General features: G+C 52.9%; 6 protein-coding genes across 6 annotated transcripts; 2 read left to right on the forward strand and 4 right to left on the reverse strand.

The window, feature by feature from the left end:
- Positions 1–60: 60 nt before the first annotated feature.
- Positions 61–716, reverse strand: J4E79_005417 (uncharacterized protein; the record flags this gene model as incomplete). The annotated part of the gene is made up of 3 exons (XM_049354295.1): positions 61–326; positions 392–510; positions 565–716. 3 exons carry the CDS (start codon positions 714–716, stop codon positions 61–63), a joined length of 537 nt encoding a protein of 178 aa, XP_049211160.1.
- A 597-nt stretch (positions 717–1,313) lies between these two features.
- Positions 1,314–3,982, reverse strand: J4E79_005418 (uncharacterized protein; the record flags this gene model as incomplete). Its single annotated transcript, XM_049354296.1, has 3 exons — positions 1,314–2,292; positions 2,596–3,636; positions 3,687–3,982. The coding sequence occupies 3 exons, from the start codon at positions 3,980–3,982 to the stop codon at positions 1,314–1,316; spliced, it is 2,316 nt and encodes a 771-aa protein (XP_049211161.1).
- Positions 3,983–4,651: 669 nt separating this feature from the next.
- J4E79_005419 (uncharacterized protein) lies at positions 4,652–5,964 on the reverse strand (the record flags this gene model as incomplete). Its single annotated transcript, XM_049354297.1, has 3 exons — positions 4,652–4,689; positions 4,742–5,301; positions 5,351–5,964. The coding sequence occupies 3 exons, from the start codon at positions 5,962–5,964 to the stop codon at positions 4,652–4,654; spliced, it is 1,212 nt and encodes a 403-aa protein (XP_049211162.1).
- An 836-nt stretch (positions 5,965–6,800) lies between these two features.
- On the forward strand, positions 6,801–9,255 carry J4E79_005420 (uncharacterized protein; the record flags this gene model as incomplete). Its single annotated transcript, XM_049354298.1, has 4 exons — positions 6,801–7,051; positions 7,108–7,334; positions 7,384–8,053; positions 8,163–9,255. 4 exons carry the CDS (start codon positions 6,801–6,803, stop codon positions 9,253–9,255), a joined length of 2,241 nt encoding a protein of 746 aa, XP_049211163.1.
- A 414-nt stretch (positions 9,256–9,669) lies between these two features.
- On the reverse strand, positions 9,670–10,926 carry J4E79_005421 (uncharacterized protein; the record flags this gene model as incomplete). The annotated part of the gene is made up of 1 exon (XM_049354299.1): positions 9,670–10,926. The coding sequence occupies one exon, from the start codon at positions 10,924–10,926 to the stop codon at positions 9,670–9,672; it is 1,257 nt and encodes a 418-aa protein (XP_049211164.1).
- Positions 10,927–12,074: 1,148 nt separating this feature from the next.
- Positions 12,075–16,026, forward strand: J4E79_005422 (uncharacterized protein; the record flags this gene model as incomplete). Its single annotated transcript, XM_049354300.1, has 4 exons — positions 12,075–12,106; positions 12,143–13,488; positions 14,318–14,874; positions 15,559–16,026. The coding sequence occupies 4 exons, from the start codon at positions 12,075–12,077 to the stop codon at positions 16,024–16,026; spliced, it is 2,403 nt and encodes an 800-aa protein (XP_049211165.1).
- Between the last annotated feature and the right edge of the window lie 479 nt (positions 16,027–16,505).

Raw genomic sequence — 16,505 nt, forward strand, 5'->3', positions numbered from 1 at the left:
CGTCTTTCATCATCTCCATATCTACATCCCATCCCATGCCTTCCTCCTCAGCGACACACCTTACATAGTCTCACACCTAACAGTCGTATAAACATTATCCTTCGTCGCCCGACTATACGGGCAAACCTGCCTCGCCTTATACACAACCTTCTCCAGATCCTCCTTCGCCAACCCGCGTACCTTGACGAGAAGCTGGACGCGCAGACCCATGTCTAAGTCTTTCATGCTGCCGACGAGTTCGACGGTGGATTCGACGATCGAGTCTTCGGGGGTGGAGGGCATCTTGACGCCGAGGGAGGGGGCGACGGCGTTCATGGCGGATTGGACTGCGTGGGTTAGTTTGGGTGTTTTGGAGGACTGGTATGGGATGGGGGAGGGGATGGAGACGTACAGCATGCACCGTAGCCGGCTGCAAAGAGTTCTTCGGGGTTGGTCTTTCCGGCGTCGCCGGGGCCGCCGAGGGCTTTGGCCATTGTTAGGTCGACCTTCAGGTTCTCGCCGTCTACATGTCTGGAGATGTGTCAGTTTGTTTCCTCGTGTGTTCAATGGAATAGTTCATCGTACCCTGTGCGTGCACCAACAACGTGCGCTTTCGCTGAGTAAAGCTTCGGTGCCGTCTCCGTGTTCAAGAAGCGACGGCATGGTACCATCATGCCATTCCGCTGAGAGACGCGAACCACATTGCGGAGCGTTGGTGTGAAGGTCCTGCTAGCCATTTTGTATGAATTGAGGTTTGTGTGAGGATGAGGGGTAAATTGAGATCGCGGATTTTCAAAGAATGAAGTTTGAAATGACCAGGGCTGGATTGTGCGGTTCACCCAAGCTCTGCCAAAAGAAATCTGGAGCTATGACAGCTGTGACGTCCACGCGGCCATCTCGCGGACATCATGCGGCGTTCAAAGTCATGACGTTTGCATTCAGCCAGCTTGGTGGATTCTAGCGCCAGGCACTCCCGCCGCTAGTGAAGCGAGATCTGAGGAGATCACATATCACTGCGAGCTGCAAGCATAGTAGACGAGTTGCAAATCTGCTTTTCAAAACGAAAGAACGTACTTCGGAGCTCGAAAATTGGCCCAGCTGCTCGTTTGCAGGCTTGAAACCGAGCATTACCAGATTTGGGAGCACTCGAAGTTGTTGCGTATTCGCCTGGGTATCGTCCCAGGGTTGTATGGTCACAGAAGCATCGAGTGATGGTATTCTAGCATAGAGATAAATTAGCTTTCCGAGGCAGCGGGCTGGTGTATGGAATTGTTTGTGATTGCCATGTCGATTTGGGAACATTCATCTGCTTGCGCTGTTTCAGGTGCGCTGGGTCACGCTCGTTCTTCGTGCGGGCTCTTGTCTTGAGTATCTGAACCCGTTGGTGGGGCCATTTCGGATTGTCGATCTGCCGTGGGGGTAGACTCGTCTGGTTTCGATGAGTCTTTCCATACTGTGCATCGCGCAAGCGATGAAAAGACCAAAATCTTGGCATCTGTGTGGTTACTCACTAGCTTACTGTCCATGAGAATGTCCACGATCCCATCCACTTCCAGCGGTATCCTGCGCTCGGACCATTTCGCAGACCAGTTTCCGGCTTCGTCATGGTATCTCAGATCTAGCTTTTCCCACAGTGCATCCATGAAACCTGCAAGCAATTCGAAAGCAAAGTGGGCTGCTCGTGTACCCACATCAACAGCTAGGTAGCCAGGGAAAGGATCAGCATAGGCTGCGAGAGGCTTGGTTAAACCTAGCATACTCTCGATACTCAGCCCAGTGTATTCACAGTCGTCTTTTTGGGTTGCCCACTCTTCAGCTTCACCCTCTCTGACTGGTGATGCCCACTCTTCAGCTTCACCCTCTCCGACTGGTGAAACTATTTTATGACCATTGTTCAGAGGGAAGGCGTATGATGCTTTTGCGTCGATCAAGGCCTCGAGGAATTCCACCTTTTTTGTCCAGTCTTCCACGGAGAATGCCTTCACAACACATATCGTCCTACCTGTCATAGGCTTTGCATACCGCCAGAGTGCTAGGATAGCATGCAACGCTTTCTCATCCATGTACCCAGTCGTTGTCATGAGCTTTAGACGGCCGTATCGGACGCTGGAATCGTTGAGTCTACTCTCAACTATGTGCACCCACTCGACTGTACCATCTATAGAATATGAGCGGAAGGTCCGGTGCAAATCCCCAATGGCGCGTCCGAGAGCATTGGAGATTGGAGCAAGATCAGCGTCATCTTTAGATGAGAAAGATTGCAACTTTCGTCGTAGCACGATCCGAGGGTCTCCGATGCTCAGGGGGTCTGCGCTGGGCGTACTAGACATATCACCCAGCAAACCACATGGCAGAAACGCGCAGTTTCTAGAAAGAGGGTTCCTAGAAGGTTCCTTTAGCCAGGAATCACCTTTACTGGGCCATGAGCTGAGACAACAGCTGCCTATAGAGAGGGCAATCCAATTTGGATCGGATTCCAGCTGGAAATTCGTTGGCTGGTTCGATATCCCTCTGCGAATCCAGGCCCGAATACAAGTCATCAGCAGCGTGATCCCAAGCTGTGTGACTGTTGCAGACCAATGTAGCGCTCTTAACCCAACAAATTGGCAGACAAACCCAGTGAAGCTTAGTGCAACAGCAACTATGACTGTAGACTTCTGAGTCTCGGTTCTTGAGTTTGGTGCATGTTCGTCTTTCTCCTCTGGATCATATCTCGAAGTGCGAATCTCCTTGTCTTCGGCGTCGTTTAAGATGACGTATGCTTTGAAGGGCTGATCACCCATGTCTTGTTGCAGTTGCAACCGGAAGATACGTTTCACCAGATAATCGCCCGTCGGTGTGAACACCTGCTCAACAGTAGTTGCTTCAATGACATACGAGCATAGCGCTATGCTCACGACCAGTAAGCATGTTCCTAGAAGGAAAGTTGGATATGCGTAGTCATGAACAGGCTTTGAATCCTTCGGTTTCTTCCAGTGATAAGTCGTGATCGCGGGAATTGCTACGGCAACAAATTGCAGAGCAAGTCCAAGAGTGGCGAATACCCATAGCTCTCTGCTCTTTGGGAGTGTGTTGTGTACATTGAGTATGAGGTTCGGTGGCTGAATCGCAAGTTTGCTGACGAGACGCTGTGCAACGCGAACCATGGAATTCTTTTCAGCGATCTTAAAAAGAAGAAGCGTCTTATCCGTTGGGATCTGTACTCCGCTTCTAGGACTTTCTGCTAAATCAATTTCAGAGAGTTCTGCCTTCTTTGATGCAATTTCCGCGCTGTTCATAACAATCTCTGTGTGCAATCTAGCGAGATGCTTCAGAGTCTTTGATTTGTTTGGAACCGGAGAAGCCGGCCAGTACTTCCGCTTAAACCCCTCTATGAAGTCTTTGAACTTCGTCGAAGGGCCTTCTGGGGAAGGCCTGAGAACTCCCACATTGTATGCCTCACTAAGATTGCCGATATGAATCTCACCAGGGAGTCCAAGGTCGATCCCATCCTGGTTTGTGATCATCTCCCTGGATTTGCATCTATAGGCCACCAACTCGAGAATTGTGGCATGACCTGGTTGACGAACGATTCCTTCCTCGGTCCAGAGTTCGGAAGTGGCATCTGACGTCGAAGAGAGTAGCTCTAGCTCTGCTGTCGCTAGCTTTTCTCGTGCTCTTTTGACCTAGGTTAGTAAGAGTACTAGCCTAAGATGAAACTCACTTACCGTCCAATTATGGCTTTCAGAACTCTGACATTGGAAACTCGGATTGCCGAAACGACCGTGGTGATGATTCCCAGTGGGCCAACAGCGAGCAAAATATGATCAGCCCATCCGAGTGACATGCTGAGAAACTGTTTCGTGACTTGCTCTCCGAATAGCGTTAAGAGAGGCGCCAAATCGCTGCCGAGGTTGTTGATGAACTCTTCGCCATTGAAACCGTTTGAGGGGGTAGGCGTGGCGATGATCGGTATTGCTGTTGGCGTGCCGCTGCTGGTGGAAGTAGTCACGGTGGGAGGCATGACGTAAGTAGTGACGGGTGAGAAAGTAGCGAAGCACAGCTGGAGTATGGGAGAGTCGCGCTGAGAGCGTTATAAAGGCAGGCAGCTGCGGTTGAGCTATCGCGCGAACCAAAAACGCCGCAAGGCTGAGCACGGCAATCCAGTCAGCGAGGCTGTCGAGGCGGCTTGACTGATGGCGAGGCGCATAAGAAGCCTTGGTTATTACACCTTCAATTCGCGTTGCCTCTGATGAAGCCTGGGTGTCTTCCGGTATTGTCTTGGGAATGCCAGAGGAACATTTGTGGGAGGGCAGGACGAAAGTAAGCTGCGGGGCTCAGGCTGAGAGTTCATTAACATCAGCTATGCCTGAAGCGAGGGTGCATGAGGCAGATTGGTATCTGAACGAATAAGACATCAAGCCAGGTCTGACAGCAGGCGCCTACCGCTGCACTCGGGCGAGGAAGGAGCCAACGGAACGGACTTCCAATTCTGACCAACCAGGGGGGTTTGTCATCTGTCAAAAGCCAGTAGGCTATTTAGGTACATTAGAGGCGTGTCTTCTTTGGTATGCGCTTACCTCGTGCCGATGCGATTGTGATTACTTATGGTTGTGCTTCGGTTAGCAGGGGCCTGTCAGTGGGGGTCTCAATCATCGCAGCTTTGCATGCCATCGTCTCGAAGATGATTGATTCAATAGTCTATAGTCTTCTTGATCGCATCGTAGACCCCTGTCAACGTCAGCAAAAGCGAGCACCCACATGTCAATACGTCGCAACTTACTAGTAACATCGGGAATGACGAACTGCTCAAACATGAGCCCAGTATGTGTCGCCCACCCCGTCACTCTCTTCACGGGCGCCTCTAATCTGAGGAAAGCCTTCTCCTGAATCGTAGCAGCGACCTCAGCACCAACACCAGCATTCATCATACTCTCATGTACTACAATCGCCCGTCCAGTCTTCTTCACGCTTTCTAGAACCGTCTCTCGGTCCCAGGGGTATATCGTCCGCAGATCTATCAGCTCCACACTGCATCCAAAGTCCTTCTCTGCTGCTGCTATCGCAGCTGAGCATGTGTATAGCGGTGTGCCGTACGAAACGATCGTGACGTCCTTGCCAGTCTTGAGGACTTCAGCCTTGTCAAGCGGGAGGTAGAACGCGTCGACGGGTACGTGCTCGACAGCAGCGCGGTATAGTATCTTGGGCTCCATGAATATGACGGGGTCTTGACAGCGGATCGCGGAGAGGAGGAGGCCTTTGGCCTGGACGGGCGAGCGGGGTATTACGACGCGTAGACCGGGCGTGTGGGTGAAGAGGGCTTCTGGGGACTGTGTGTGGTATCTAGTGACGTGTCAGTCGATTTCAAGAGGGAGAACTGCTGGAGTCATACAATGCGCCATGTCCAACACTGCCTGATGGCATGCGGATGACTAGTCCTCCGCAGTTGACGCCAGTGCTCCCCGACCGGTATCTGTACTTGGCCGCCTCATTGTGTATTTGGTCAAACGCAGGGAAGACGTAATCGGCGAACTGAACTTCCGCTACTGGCTTCATGCCCTCTGCAGCCGCTCCGATAGCAAATCCCACCAGACCCTGCTCGCTCAAGGGAGTGTTGAAGACGCGTTCTGTGCCAAAGTCTCCAGCAAGATTCATGGTACACCGGAAGACCCCACCGAACTGCACATCTTCACCAAACACCATGACGCGTTCATCTGTTTGCAAAGCATATCGTAGTGCTTCGTTGACGGCGGTATAGAGGTTTATGCGCTTGGTCTGACCCTTTTGTATGTCCGCAGGGAACTCCGGGTTCGCGAGGGAGGATTTGGCGGTGTGGTGGAGAATGGGCGTTGCATCGTACTCCACTGTGCCATTGAGGCGTGCGCCAGGTGCTGCCGAGGAGTATTGTTTGCGTTGAGGGTGGTGTTGACAGCGGGGCCGGAGAGGTGCTTGCGGGCGAAGCAGGTAGCGCGACAATGCGCGGATTGATGGTGTTCTAGCAGCCATGTCTATAGAAATGAGAGCAACGAGTTTCCCCAGAACCCCAGAAAAGGTACATGCAATAAGGTCATGCTGGGCACAAACGTGTGAGCCGACGGTTGTGCGGGTGTATGCCGCGGCTACCAGCGGCTCTCCAGGTTTCAAACGTTGCGGAGTTTAGCGGGCAAGCGCCGAGAGAGGAAGGTGCAGGCACGTGATGTGGCTGAAAGTAACGTGACTCGAGGTTTGCCAAGACCAGAGGCGCTGCATAATGACGATTGGAGCCAGAATGGTTCGCACGGCAGGTGGAGACTAGCGCATCCAAACTTCGATGTTTTGCGACAAATCTCCTAGATCACTGTGCGATTGTGATACAGAGGGCTTGCGATTGTCGTTGCTTTGGGATCTACTGCAGCGTGTGACCAAGACAGCTATGACCTATGATCGCAGGAAGTCGGCACCGTGTTGGACTTGGCGCCTAGTCTTGAGCCTGGGGAAAGCAATACAGGCTAGCGGGAAGAAGCTCGCCCGGAGTCAACTTTGTGGCCGGCCCCTTGTACCGAAGACGCGCACACATGTGTGATCAGAGGCCAATGTCATTGTGTGATGGAGTGACAGACTGTCGTTAATTACCCCGGGGTGTATACAAACGGTTGAGGTCTGACACAATAAGACTGCACGCGCCTTTGTCGCCTTGGGGAGGCTGCATCATACGTCTAGATCCCGACCGTGCGCAGACCCACCAAACCGCTGCTTCCGCATCATTATTTGCGCGCCCACCACAAAGCTTGGAATCCACCTCTCTCGCCAGTCCATCTCCCCGACTCGGACACTCTTCATCTTTCCGCACTGAGGTGCTTCCCATGGCCATGAGCGCTCCTCGTCCACGCGCAGCCGCCAATGGCTCGATGCGGACTGCTCGCCTCGCCTTCATTGGCCTCTTCCACGCCTTCGCGCCCATGGTGACCGCGTTGCCCATGCCTTTTGGCGACGCGACCTTCAAGACTGCCGGAGAGGAGGTCCCCACGGACAACGATGGAGAGCGCTGGCTTCTACTGGGTATCGCCGTCGCGCTTGTCTTGGCCGGTGGTGTGTTTGCTGGTCTGACCATTGCGTGAGTACATCGCGGTCCCGCCATCGTGTCACAACGCGCTAACAGGTCCTCTTCAGCTTGATGGGCCAAGACGAAATCTATCTCCAAGTCCTTGCTTCATCTGGCGAGAAGCACGAGCGCAAGAACGCCGCCAAGGTGCTGAAGCTGCTCGAGCGAGGCAAGCACTGGGTTCTGGTAACGCTACTCCTGAGTAACGTCATTACCAACGAAACCCTTCCTATAGTCCTGGACAGGTCCCTCGGTGGAGGATGGCCTGCCGTTGTCAGCTCCACCGTCCTCATTGGTACGCGCATTCACCCCCAGCCACTCTGTCTACGTCTAACAAGCCCAAGTCATCTTCGGTGAAGTCGTCCCTCAGTCCATCTGTGTGCGCTATGGTCTGCCAATCGGCGCCATCATGGCACCCATCGTCCTCGGCCTCATGTACATCATGGGCATCGTCGCCTGGCCGACTGCCAAACTCCTCGATTACCTCCTCGGAGAAGACCACGGTACCGTTTACAAGAAGGGTGGCTTGAAGACACTCGTCAGCCTGCACCAGTCGCTCGGACTCGAGCACGAACGCCTGAACGAAGACGAAGTCACCATCATTACCGCTGTGCTGGACCTCAAGGCCAAGGCTGTCGGCAACATCATGACGCCCATGAAGGACGTCTTCACCATGTCGTCCGATACTATCCTAGACGAGAAGATGATGGACAACATCCTGTCCGCTGGCTACTCGCGTATTCCCATCCACACTCCCGAGAACGAGAACAACTTCGTCGGTATGCTTCTGGTCAAGATGCTCATCACGTACGACCCCGAGGATGCTCTGCGCGTTCGCGACTTTGCTTTGGCCACCCTACCCGAGACGCGCCCGGAAACGAGCTGCCTTGACATTCTCAACTTCTTCCAGGAGGGCAAGTCCCACATGGTGCTAGTCTCTGAATTCCCCGCTGAGGCACGCGGTGCCGTCGGTGTGGTTACTCTGGAGGATGTCATCGAAGAACTGATCGGAGAGTAAGTCGTGTACCCTCAAAAACTCTCCCTACATTGTCGCCGGATCTTCCTATTTGCGACTTTCTATTGTACTGTAGCCTGCAAACCAAATTTGTACTAACAAGACCAGGGAAATTATCGACGAGTCCGACGTATTTATCGACGTACACAAAGCGATCCGACGCATGGCCCCCGCCCCTCGCGCCCGCGTTCCTCGAGGCAAAGTCGTCACTGATGTCCCCCGCAAACCTTCCGAAGCACAAGCTGTAGACTCCGAAACAGACGCGGAGCAAAATGGCAAGCCAGCGCCACGCAAGACCTCTCTACCTGAAATGCCTGAAGGCCACCCCAAGCCCTCTTTCCTCCTTCGTCGCCGTAGCAGCGGCAGCAAGGGAGCTGGCTCACCTCTTCGCAGTGACGATCCGACCGTCATGCAGCACCTGAAGCATCTCGGCCCTTCGAATGTCGCGACCAGGCCCAAGCAGACGCGTATCAACACTGTCAAGATTAAGCCCGGTCAGGCAGCCGTGACTCCTGACATTCCCAAGACGATACCAGAAGACTCCCAGGCTCCAACCGAGGCAACTCCGACTGAGGGTGTAATAACCCAGGATTCTCATGCACCTGAGGGTGGCATTGGCGAGGGCTTGCTAGCATCGGCAGGTCGCGAAGCCAGCGACGGCGTACACAGCGTAGCGGTGGGATATGGCACCATGGCTCCAAGTGGCGACCGAATGTCGTGGAGATCTGGCCGATCGGGTATGAGGGATCACGACGACGAACCTACGTCTCCGAAGGGTGGTGCAAACGATGACAACGAAAACACTCATCTCCTGGCCGACAACCGCAACGAGAACGGCGAGGCGAACAGATCACGGGCACGCTCCGTCAGCACCATTGCTTCCCTGCGCTCGATGCGCTCGCGTTCGCGCAGTCCCTTGAAAAAGCGACACACTGCTCGAAGCGGTAGCATCTCTGAGAACGTTGTCGATGTCAATGGCATCAAGAAGATCGTCTTGGAGACCACAAGCTCCAGCGACTCGGAAGAGAAAGCGAACGGCAGTCAAGTCGATGGTCAAGACGGCGAAAAGCATTCTGAAGCCGAGTCTTCGCATGCCGGAGGCAAAGGCGCAAGCAAAAAGAAGAGGAAGAAGCGAGGTAAGAAGAAGAAGGGTGGTGCTGGAGACAGCCACGAATCGCAACCTCTGCTCGGAGACAGGTAACCCCATTACCCGTTTCGAGTATGTTGTTAATCCCGGTTTCTCACAGAGGTCATGAGCGAAATCGGTGCGAATGCGAGTGCGAAGTTTCTCAGTCATTTCGAGTCTGGCAAAACTAATTGGCATGCATCGGCGTCTTCTCCTTCTTCTTCCAGTTCGCCTTCGATGTTCAATGGGAAAATGGATGAGAATAATGGGCATTGTTAGGACTGGTATCTTTTCAAGGAAGTGTATTATAAAAACGTGTGTCGTTTCTTGGACGATGGGTGCCGTCTGAGCTTGAAATATATATCTTGTAAGCTCGTGTACCCTGTCCTGTCTTTCATTACGCGACATGACATATCAAAGTTGTCTTGGCATCCTCAACAATGATCGTAACGTTACGTCCCAACGCGAGATCTGCCTCTTACTACCAGTCTAGTCCGACCAGGGATCATAATTCCTATCCCCACAATCCCCCGCTACATCCGACCACGTCAACACGTCTTCATCATCCTCAAGGCGCCCACACCACCCCGGTCTCGAAGCCGACGGACGGAACCCCCTCGAACTAACCCCCTTCTTGACACTATTCTTCTTGCTTTTGCCGCCGTAGTACTCCTTCCTCTTCCTCTGCCCCCACATTCTCAACTTATTCGGCTGCTCAATACACCACAACACTACCTCCCTCGCTGCGAAAGCATCTTCAACGGAATCATGTCCTACTTTCTCGCCACCCTGGATCTTGATGTCGAGGAGTTGGCTGGCTAGGTCTTTGAGTCCCCACCGCTTCTTCACGCCCCGACCTACAGCTTCAGCGGCTAGGATTGCGGAATCGACGATGCGGTCGTGTCGGATGCCTAGGGCTGACAGGTCATGCTGTAGAGCGTGTCCGACAAGAATAGTGTCGCTATCGATGTACTTGAATAGCTCCGCGCGTGCTTCAGATGATCCTCTAAGGGCTTTCCCCTGCGACACCGCAGTCGCCATAGCCTGTCTTGTGATCCCACTGTATTTCGTCCGCCAGTCCGTGACAGGTTGCGTGGGTTCGACGAGCGTATCGATGAGGATCTCATTAGTGAGGTAGTCGATTACCGAGATGCGGGCTAAAGCTGATGTGTTGTTCGGGTTTATGCCAACCATCTCGCAGTCGATGCATATGGCTGCGCGCTTCGGGTTGGTTTGGTAAGGGATGGGTAGTGTGGTTCCGAATTTGTGTTCGTTGGCTGTGAGAACTGGTCGGGCGTGGCAGTGTAGGTTGAGTGCGGTAAGTGCTGCGGGCTGTTTGCTGTCTGGGATGACGGTCCAGTCTGGGACTGGGTGTGTCTTGGGAGTTTGCAGTTTTGGGGTGGTGGCTTTCGGTTGGGGAGCTTTCGGAGGGGGAGCCTTTGGTTGAGGAGCTTTTGTATTGGAAGCTTTTAGGTCGGGGACTCGTGTTTTGGGTAGTTGTGTTTTGGATACTTGTGTTTTGGGTACTTGTGTTTTAGGTACTGGTGCTTTGGGGGCTGGTGGTCCCTGAACTTGTGGTTTCGAAGCTTTCGATCGTGGTGTGGTTCTCTGCTGAGTGCGCTCCTTGATGAATGTAATTTGCTTGGATGGTCGCGGCGTGGAGAACACATCTTGGGCATTCGACCACGAAGGTATCCTTATATGGCATGAAGACTCAGGGTCTGTTGCGAGAGTAGTCCAAGCCATTGTCGTTGCTATCCCGACACGAGAGGCTGCGAACTCGGCATTCTTCGTAGATATTGTGCTTGGAGTATTGATCACCTCCAAAATAGAAGTGCTGTCACTCGCAGTGGTAGGTACCGCATGCTTAGACCTAGAATGATCTGATAAGGCTATGGCACTGGCGAATGCTTTTGTACAAGAAGTACATGTGAATGCTGACGAGGCGGACTTGGGGTTCTTCTTTGGTGCCATTGGAGCTTTGCTTTGAAGGGGAAACAAAGGTTATCATGAGTATGGATGATAGCGGCGGGACGGGCTGCTGGTGATACCTGCCCAGGCTTCCATGCTGTGTAACAACGGAGGGCAACACAGCCTACCCCGCCCACTCAGTGTTCGCCACGTCGGTCCAGTGTTCATGCGCCTGATACTCATTGCAGTGATAATACCTTTGCATGGTATCAGATAAGGCGTTTTCTGCACAAATGTATGATCCTAGTGAGTTCGCAGGGAAGCACGGGAATTCTAGTGAAAGGCTGAGGTGGCGTTGCCTCACGGCGCTTTCGCGACACTAAGTTGAGAGGCTTTGAAGCTTCCGTGTGGTCACTAATAAATAGTATGGGTATCAGCATCGAAGCAAGGTTTGATCAAGGTGCATCTTTCGTGCGAGTTGTAAGGCGCGGGCACGATTTGGCACACAATCGCGCTATTCCAAAAGAGGAAAGGTCTCAGAGCGGGATACGGGTTGAGCCCGACCTCAGGAGCAACATCTCAGTGCAGCCTTCACAGTCCGCACTCCGAACCACATCGTCAACGTTGTACTAGACCCACGGCAGCTCCAATGACGATCATTACGCCCAGCCAAGTTAGGACAGTAGGTGACGATCGATAAGAGAACGTTGCACGTCGCAGCTCGCGTCGTCATCTCCAAGCCCCGCGTAAGGCGAGCAATTGCGCAAGGCGCCCAGCGGTATGGCCATTCAAGTACCAACCTTGCCATCGCGAGGTACCGCCGGCAGTATTCCAACAATTGCTTGGTAATTAGGGAAGATTTTCATCAATGAACAAGGATCGCGTGGGTGTCCTGAAGCTTGCGTTGATGCTTATCGAGCTCTATATAGTGTCGCAGCCCCCCGCGAATATCGTGCTACACTACGGGCTCGTAGAACGCAAAGATGTTCTCCGCCGCCTCTTCATTGCTATCCTTGTTATTAGCATACTTTGTCTATATAACAACTTACAGAGTCTTCTTTCACCCGTTACGCAACATTCCTGGTCCCTTCCTCGCACGCTTCAGTAAACTATGGCTCGCATGGCACGTCCGAAAAGGACAATCGCACGTCCACTTCCCCAAGCTACACGCGCGATACGGACCTATTGTGCGCATAGCACCCGACCAAGTCCTAGTATGTGACGAAGACGCCATCAAAACCGTTTATGGAGCAGCGACGTCGTTCACGAAAGGGGATTGGTATCGCATTGCTGGCGCGCCTGACAAAGGCCGGAAACCCGCCGAGGAGGTTCTCGATATGCTGACAGAGACCAACATGGAGAAGTATCGCAGGCAAAGAAGAGCTATCGGGCCGGCCTACAGCATTGCGGGGTTAGAAAAGCATGAGGGATTACTTGATGCCTACATCGATCAGTTTGTTGGCAGGCTGGAAGAGCTTGGAGGGAAAGAGGTGGATCTGGCAGAATGGACCCATATTTTCGCCTTGGAGTCCATGAGCCAGTTCACTCTAGGCAAGCGACCAGGATACACGGAGAAAGGCAGTGACGAAGGGAACGGAGATGCCAGTGATGCGTTGTGGCAGTGCTTTACCGTTATTGGTATCTTCCCAGGCTTCGTAAAGCTGATGCATGCGATACCGAAAGTCGGCATGTTGCTCGTCCTACCAGCTAGCTTACTCCTGGGTGTTAGACTACCGAAGGTCTGGCCCGTCTTCAGCTTTTCTGCTCCGAACATCATGCAACGATTGAAAGCATTGGAAAGCACGAGGGATGTCAAGTTTCCAGGGGACCGTCCGGGCCTCTTTCATGATCAAGGCACAGATGTGGAGACATCGGAGCAACAAGGGGACGGCATTGAAGAGACGGATATGCTGGCTACTCTGATGCGTCTGCATCATGGCAAGGAGGCACGTTTCCCTCCTTCATGGGTTCTCTCGATAGCTCTTACCAACTTCGGCGCTGGACACGACACGCTCATGTTCACCCTTTCTTCGGTCATTTACCATACATACAGGTCGCCAGCCATCCTCACCCGCCTACGTAAAGACATGGAAAGCCAGGGCATCTCAAAAAATACCAAATATTCCGAAATGATCCAGAAGGTACCATTGTTCCTCGCCATTATGAAAGAAAGCATGAGGATCTGGCCGACGCTCGGATGGTACATTCCTCGCCTTGTACCTGCTTCAGGAGCTACACTATGCGACACCTATCTTCCACCTGGTACTACGGTCGGGACTAACCTATGGGCGTCACACTTCGATCCTGAGATCTTCGCGAATCCCCATGATTTTGACCCAGATAGATGGCTATCTGGTGGCAGTGAGGATAAGATTAGAGAGATTGGTAGGATGGACAGTATGTGGATGGGATTCGGGGGTGGAGGTAGAAGCTGCCCTGGACAGCACCTCGCGAGGTTCTTCGTTGTCAAAACACTGGCTCGGTTGGTTATGGAATGTGATGTTGAGGTGACGGGAAAGCCGGAGATTGGTGGTTGGTTCCAGTGCACGATGAAGGGCGTTGGTATTAGCGTCAAGGAGAGACAGGTGTACTGATGGCAGTGACGCAAAGATGGCGCGTACGTCTGCATATCGGACTTTTGCAGTAGGTGCAGACAGTACCCTAGCCTGAAAGCTTTCCAGGTGAGTACCTGATAATATCTCGGCAGTCGATCCTTGTTCTAGTATTTGTGGATTGCGATGGTGGTGACGAGGCGGCGCTTCTGCAACCAAAGGTGCGGCCCGAAGCGTCGGAATGAAGAGTTCCGATGTCGGAACCGCCCGGCGAGCGCATCCCACCTTGACACCCTTTGGCTTCAACGCTGAACACCTTGAAATCCAGATGATTTCTCGTTCCGCATCATGTGAATCTGTCTCATCCTGCGAGACCCTTCGCCATTCTCATTACCTGATCTGCCCCGCCGATCGCCGATCGCACTCTATCCTGCTTGATTGTGGCGTCAGTCGTCCAGTAACGCAACAAGAAAACAGCCCCCAATTGTTCTCCATGCAGCGGCACGGCGCGGGGAGTATTAGCAGAATGCTTCGCGTTCCAACGACACGAGCTGCGTACACTCTACATGTCTGTCAGCATGGAGTATAATCCAGGTAAGGGTTGCTCAGATAGCGCAATATTACCCAGTAGATTGCGTCCATCCCAAATTGTAACGGGGCTAACGAGACTCCAGCAAGCCGGGGATCAGATGAGATTGGCGACTTTCCTGATATCATAGTCACATCGCACGATGAGCTCAACACGCCGGGAAGACCACGCATCGATCTTGAACCTTTGTTCTACGATGGCCATCGCCAATATGGAACTAGCCCTGGGAGGGGGGATGCTGCGAGGAAGGTTCTTGAAGATTGGGAAGAGAGATACAAAGCCGACCCAATTTCTCAGGTCGATTTCTTTCGCCCGGAAGAGCTAGACTCAACCTGCGGCGCCTCTTCAAGAGACGAGGACGACAAACTGGAACTTGACGTTGGTGATGAGCTGCTGACGGACCATACGGTGCCCCAAATCGTTGTTCATCAGCCAGATGAATCCAACGCGTCTGCAAGATTCACCGAGAAACCATCGTTGAAGAAAGCACTTCCATTGGGGCAGGAGGCACGTTTTGCGCCGGTGAATAATCTCGAGAATACACTGAGGCCCGCTATCCGTCTACGGCGACATAGCTTTAGTAATGTCTCCGTACAAGACCTCACCAGGGAGCCAAATTTGAACGCGTTCGCGAAGCCAAAGGTCCACCCAACACCACAGCCATGGAGTCGCATCGACGCGGGCCCGAAAGGTGGTTGGAAGATGCGTTCACGGTGTTCGCCTTGGCCAGAGAGCGGGCACCTCGTCGATATTGTGGTAGTCTATCTATACAACTCCGGCTTGTGCGACACGTCTACGGACGCCGATATTGACCTAGACGCTTTCCGACATCAAGCCCAACCTCACACGGAAAGCCCTAGCAACGCCCCAACGCAGCCGATCCGCCGTGCACGAACAGATATTGGAAAAATGCATCATCAAGTTTTGCCGACCATTTTCACAAACACCCCGAACCGCATTCCCTTCGAGAGCGTCAAGCCTCGACCCGTGAGCTGGTTACAGGATGAGAACATGCTGCGGAAACGGGTGCCTGGCAGCCGGGCTATCACTGTTGGCTTTGACTTGTCTTCGATGCTCTCTACCGTACCTGATTTCGAGGCAGCAGCGCAGCAACTCCATGAGCGTCTGTGTCAACTGCGAGAACACCGTCAAGCACCAATTGTGTTTCTTGGTCACTCATTTGGCTGTTTGATCATACTGCATGCGCTAGCATCACTTTCATCTGACCATGCCTTAGCCTCGAATGTCTTACCCCACACCGCGGGGGTGTTTCTCTTCTCTTCTCCACTTTCTAATCCTGAAATATGTGCGCGATCGTTTACTAAGATCCATGGAGTGAAACCCGGTGGGAAGGTTCTCAATGACCTTCTTGGCAGTACTTCCATGAGCCAGATGCGCGAGAAGGCTAAAGCTAGCTTAGTATCTTCACGACAAGGGCAACAAGACGCGTCTAGAGCTCCATCACGTGGGAACCAGGGCCCATCAAGCCTCAAGAATATTGCGATCGGGTTTCCAATAACACAGATTCACTCCCGAGATGATCAAGGGACTGGTCAGGGCTCAATCAGCGAACTCTTGGGCATTCCGGCCCGTACCTTGATGTTCTCCCGGGATGCTGCACATGTGCTCAAATTCGCCGCTTCCGACGACGTGGACTTCATGCGATTGACAATGCTAATGAAAGCCAATGTCCAATTATTTGGTCTTCTGCGAGCGTCCATCGATAACAACTCAAGGGAGGTAGACGCCCTACTCAAAGAGGGTGTCAACCCCAATCTGCGTGACAGGCTGTAAGTATGCAGGTCTTTCTTAGCTTCTGGAGTTTTCAAGTCGAAATAGTGCGACCTTGTACCGTGCTACAAAGTGTGTTCTCTGGGACATATCAGTGTGCCAGCTGCACTCCATGAGGTGCATTTTGAGTTATGACTGATCATGTCAAACAGGCAACAAACGCCACTTCAGATCGCCGTACGACTCAATCATGAGAAACTTGTTCACAGCCTTCTCAACGTCGACGGGCTAGATGTCAACGTACGTGACAGCCAGCTGAATACACCACTCCATCACGCAGTCCGCAACGGAAAGGAGACGATCATCACGGCTTTGTTGCACCATGGCGCAGATATTGCAGTGGAAAACACACACAAGCGAACACCAAAAGCCCTTGCTGAGAGACATAAATCTCGTAGGCACATAGCGAAAATGTTGCGCAGTCGCGTGGTGAAAGGACCAGATCATCGTCCCAGTGCCCAGAGGATTGGTAATGGTCGATC

Source organism: Alternaria viburni (assembly GCF_023758015.1).
Source record: "Alternaria viburni strain BMP 2772 chromosome Unknown scaffold_10, whole genome shotgun sequence".
NCBI lineage: Eukaryota > Fungi > Ascomycota > Dothideomycetes > Pleosporales > Pleosporaceae > Alternaria > Alternaria viburni.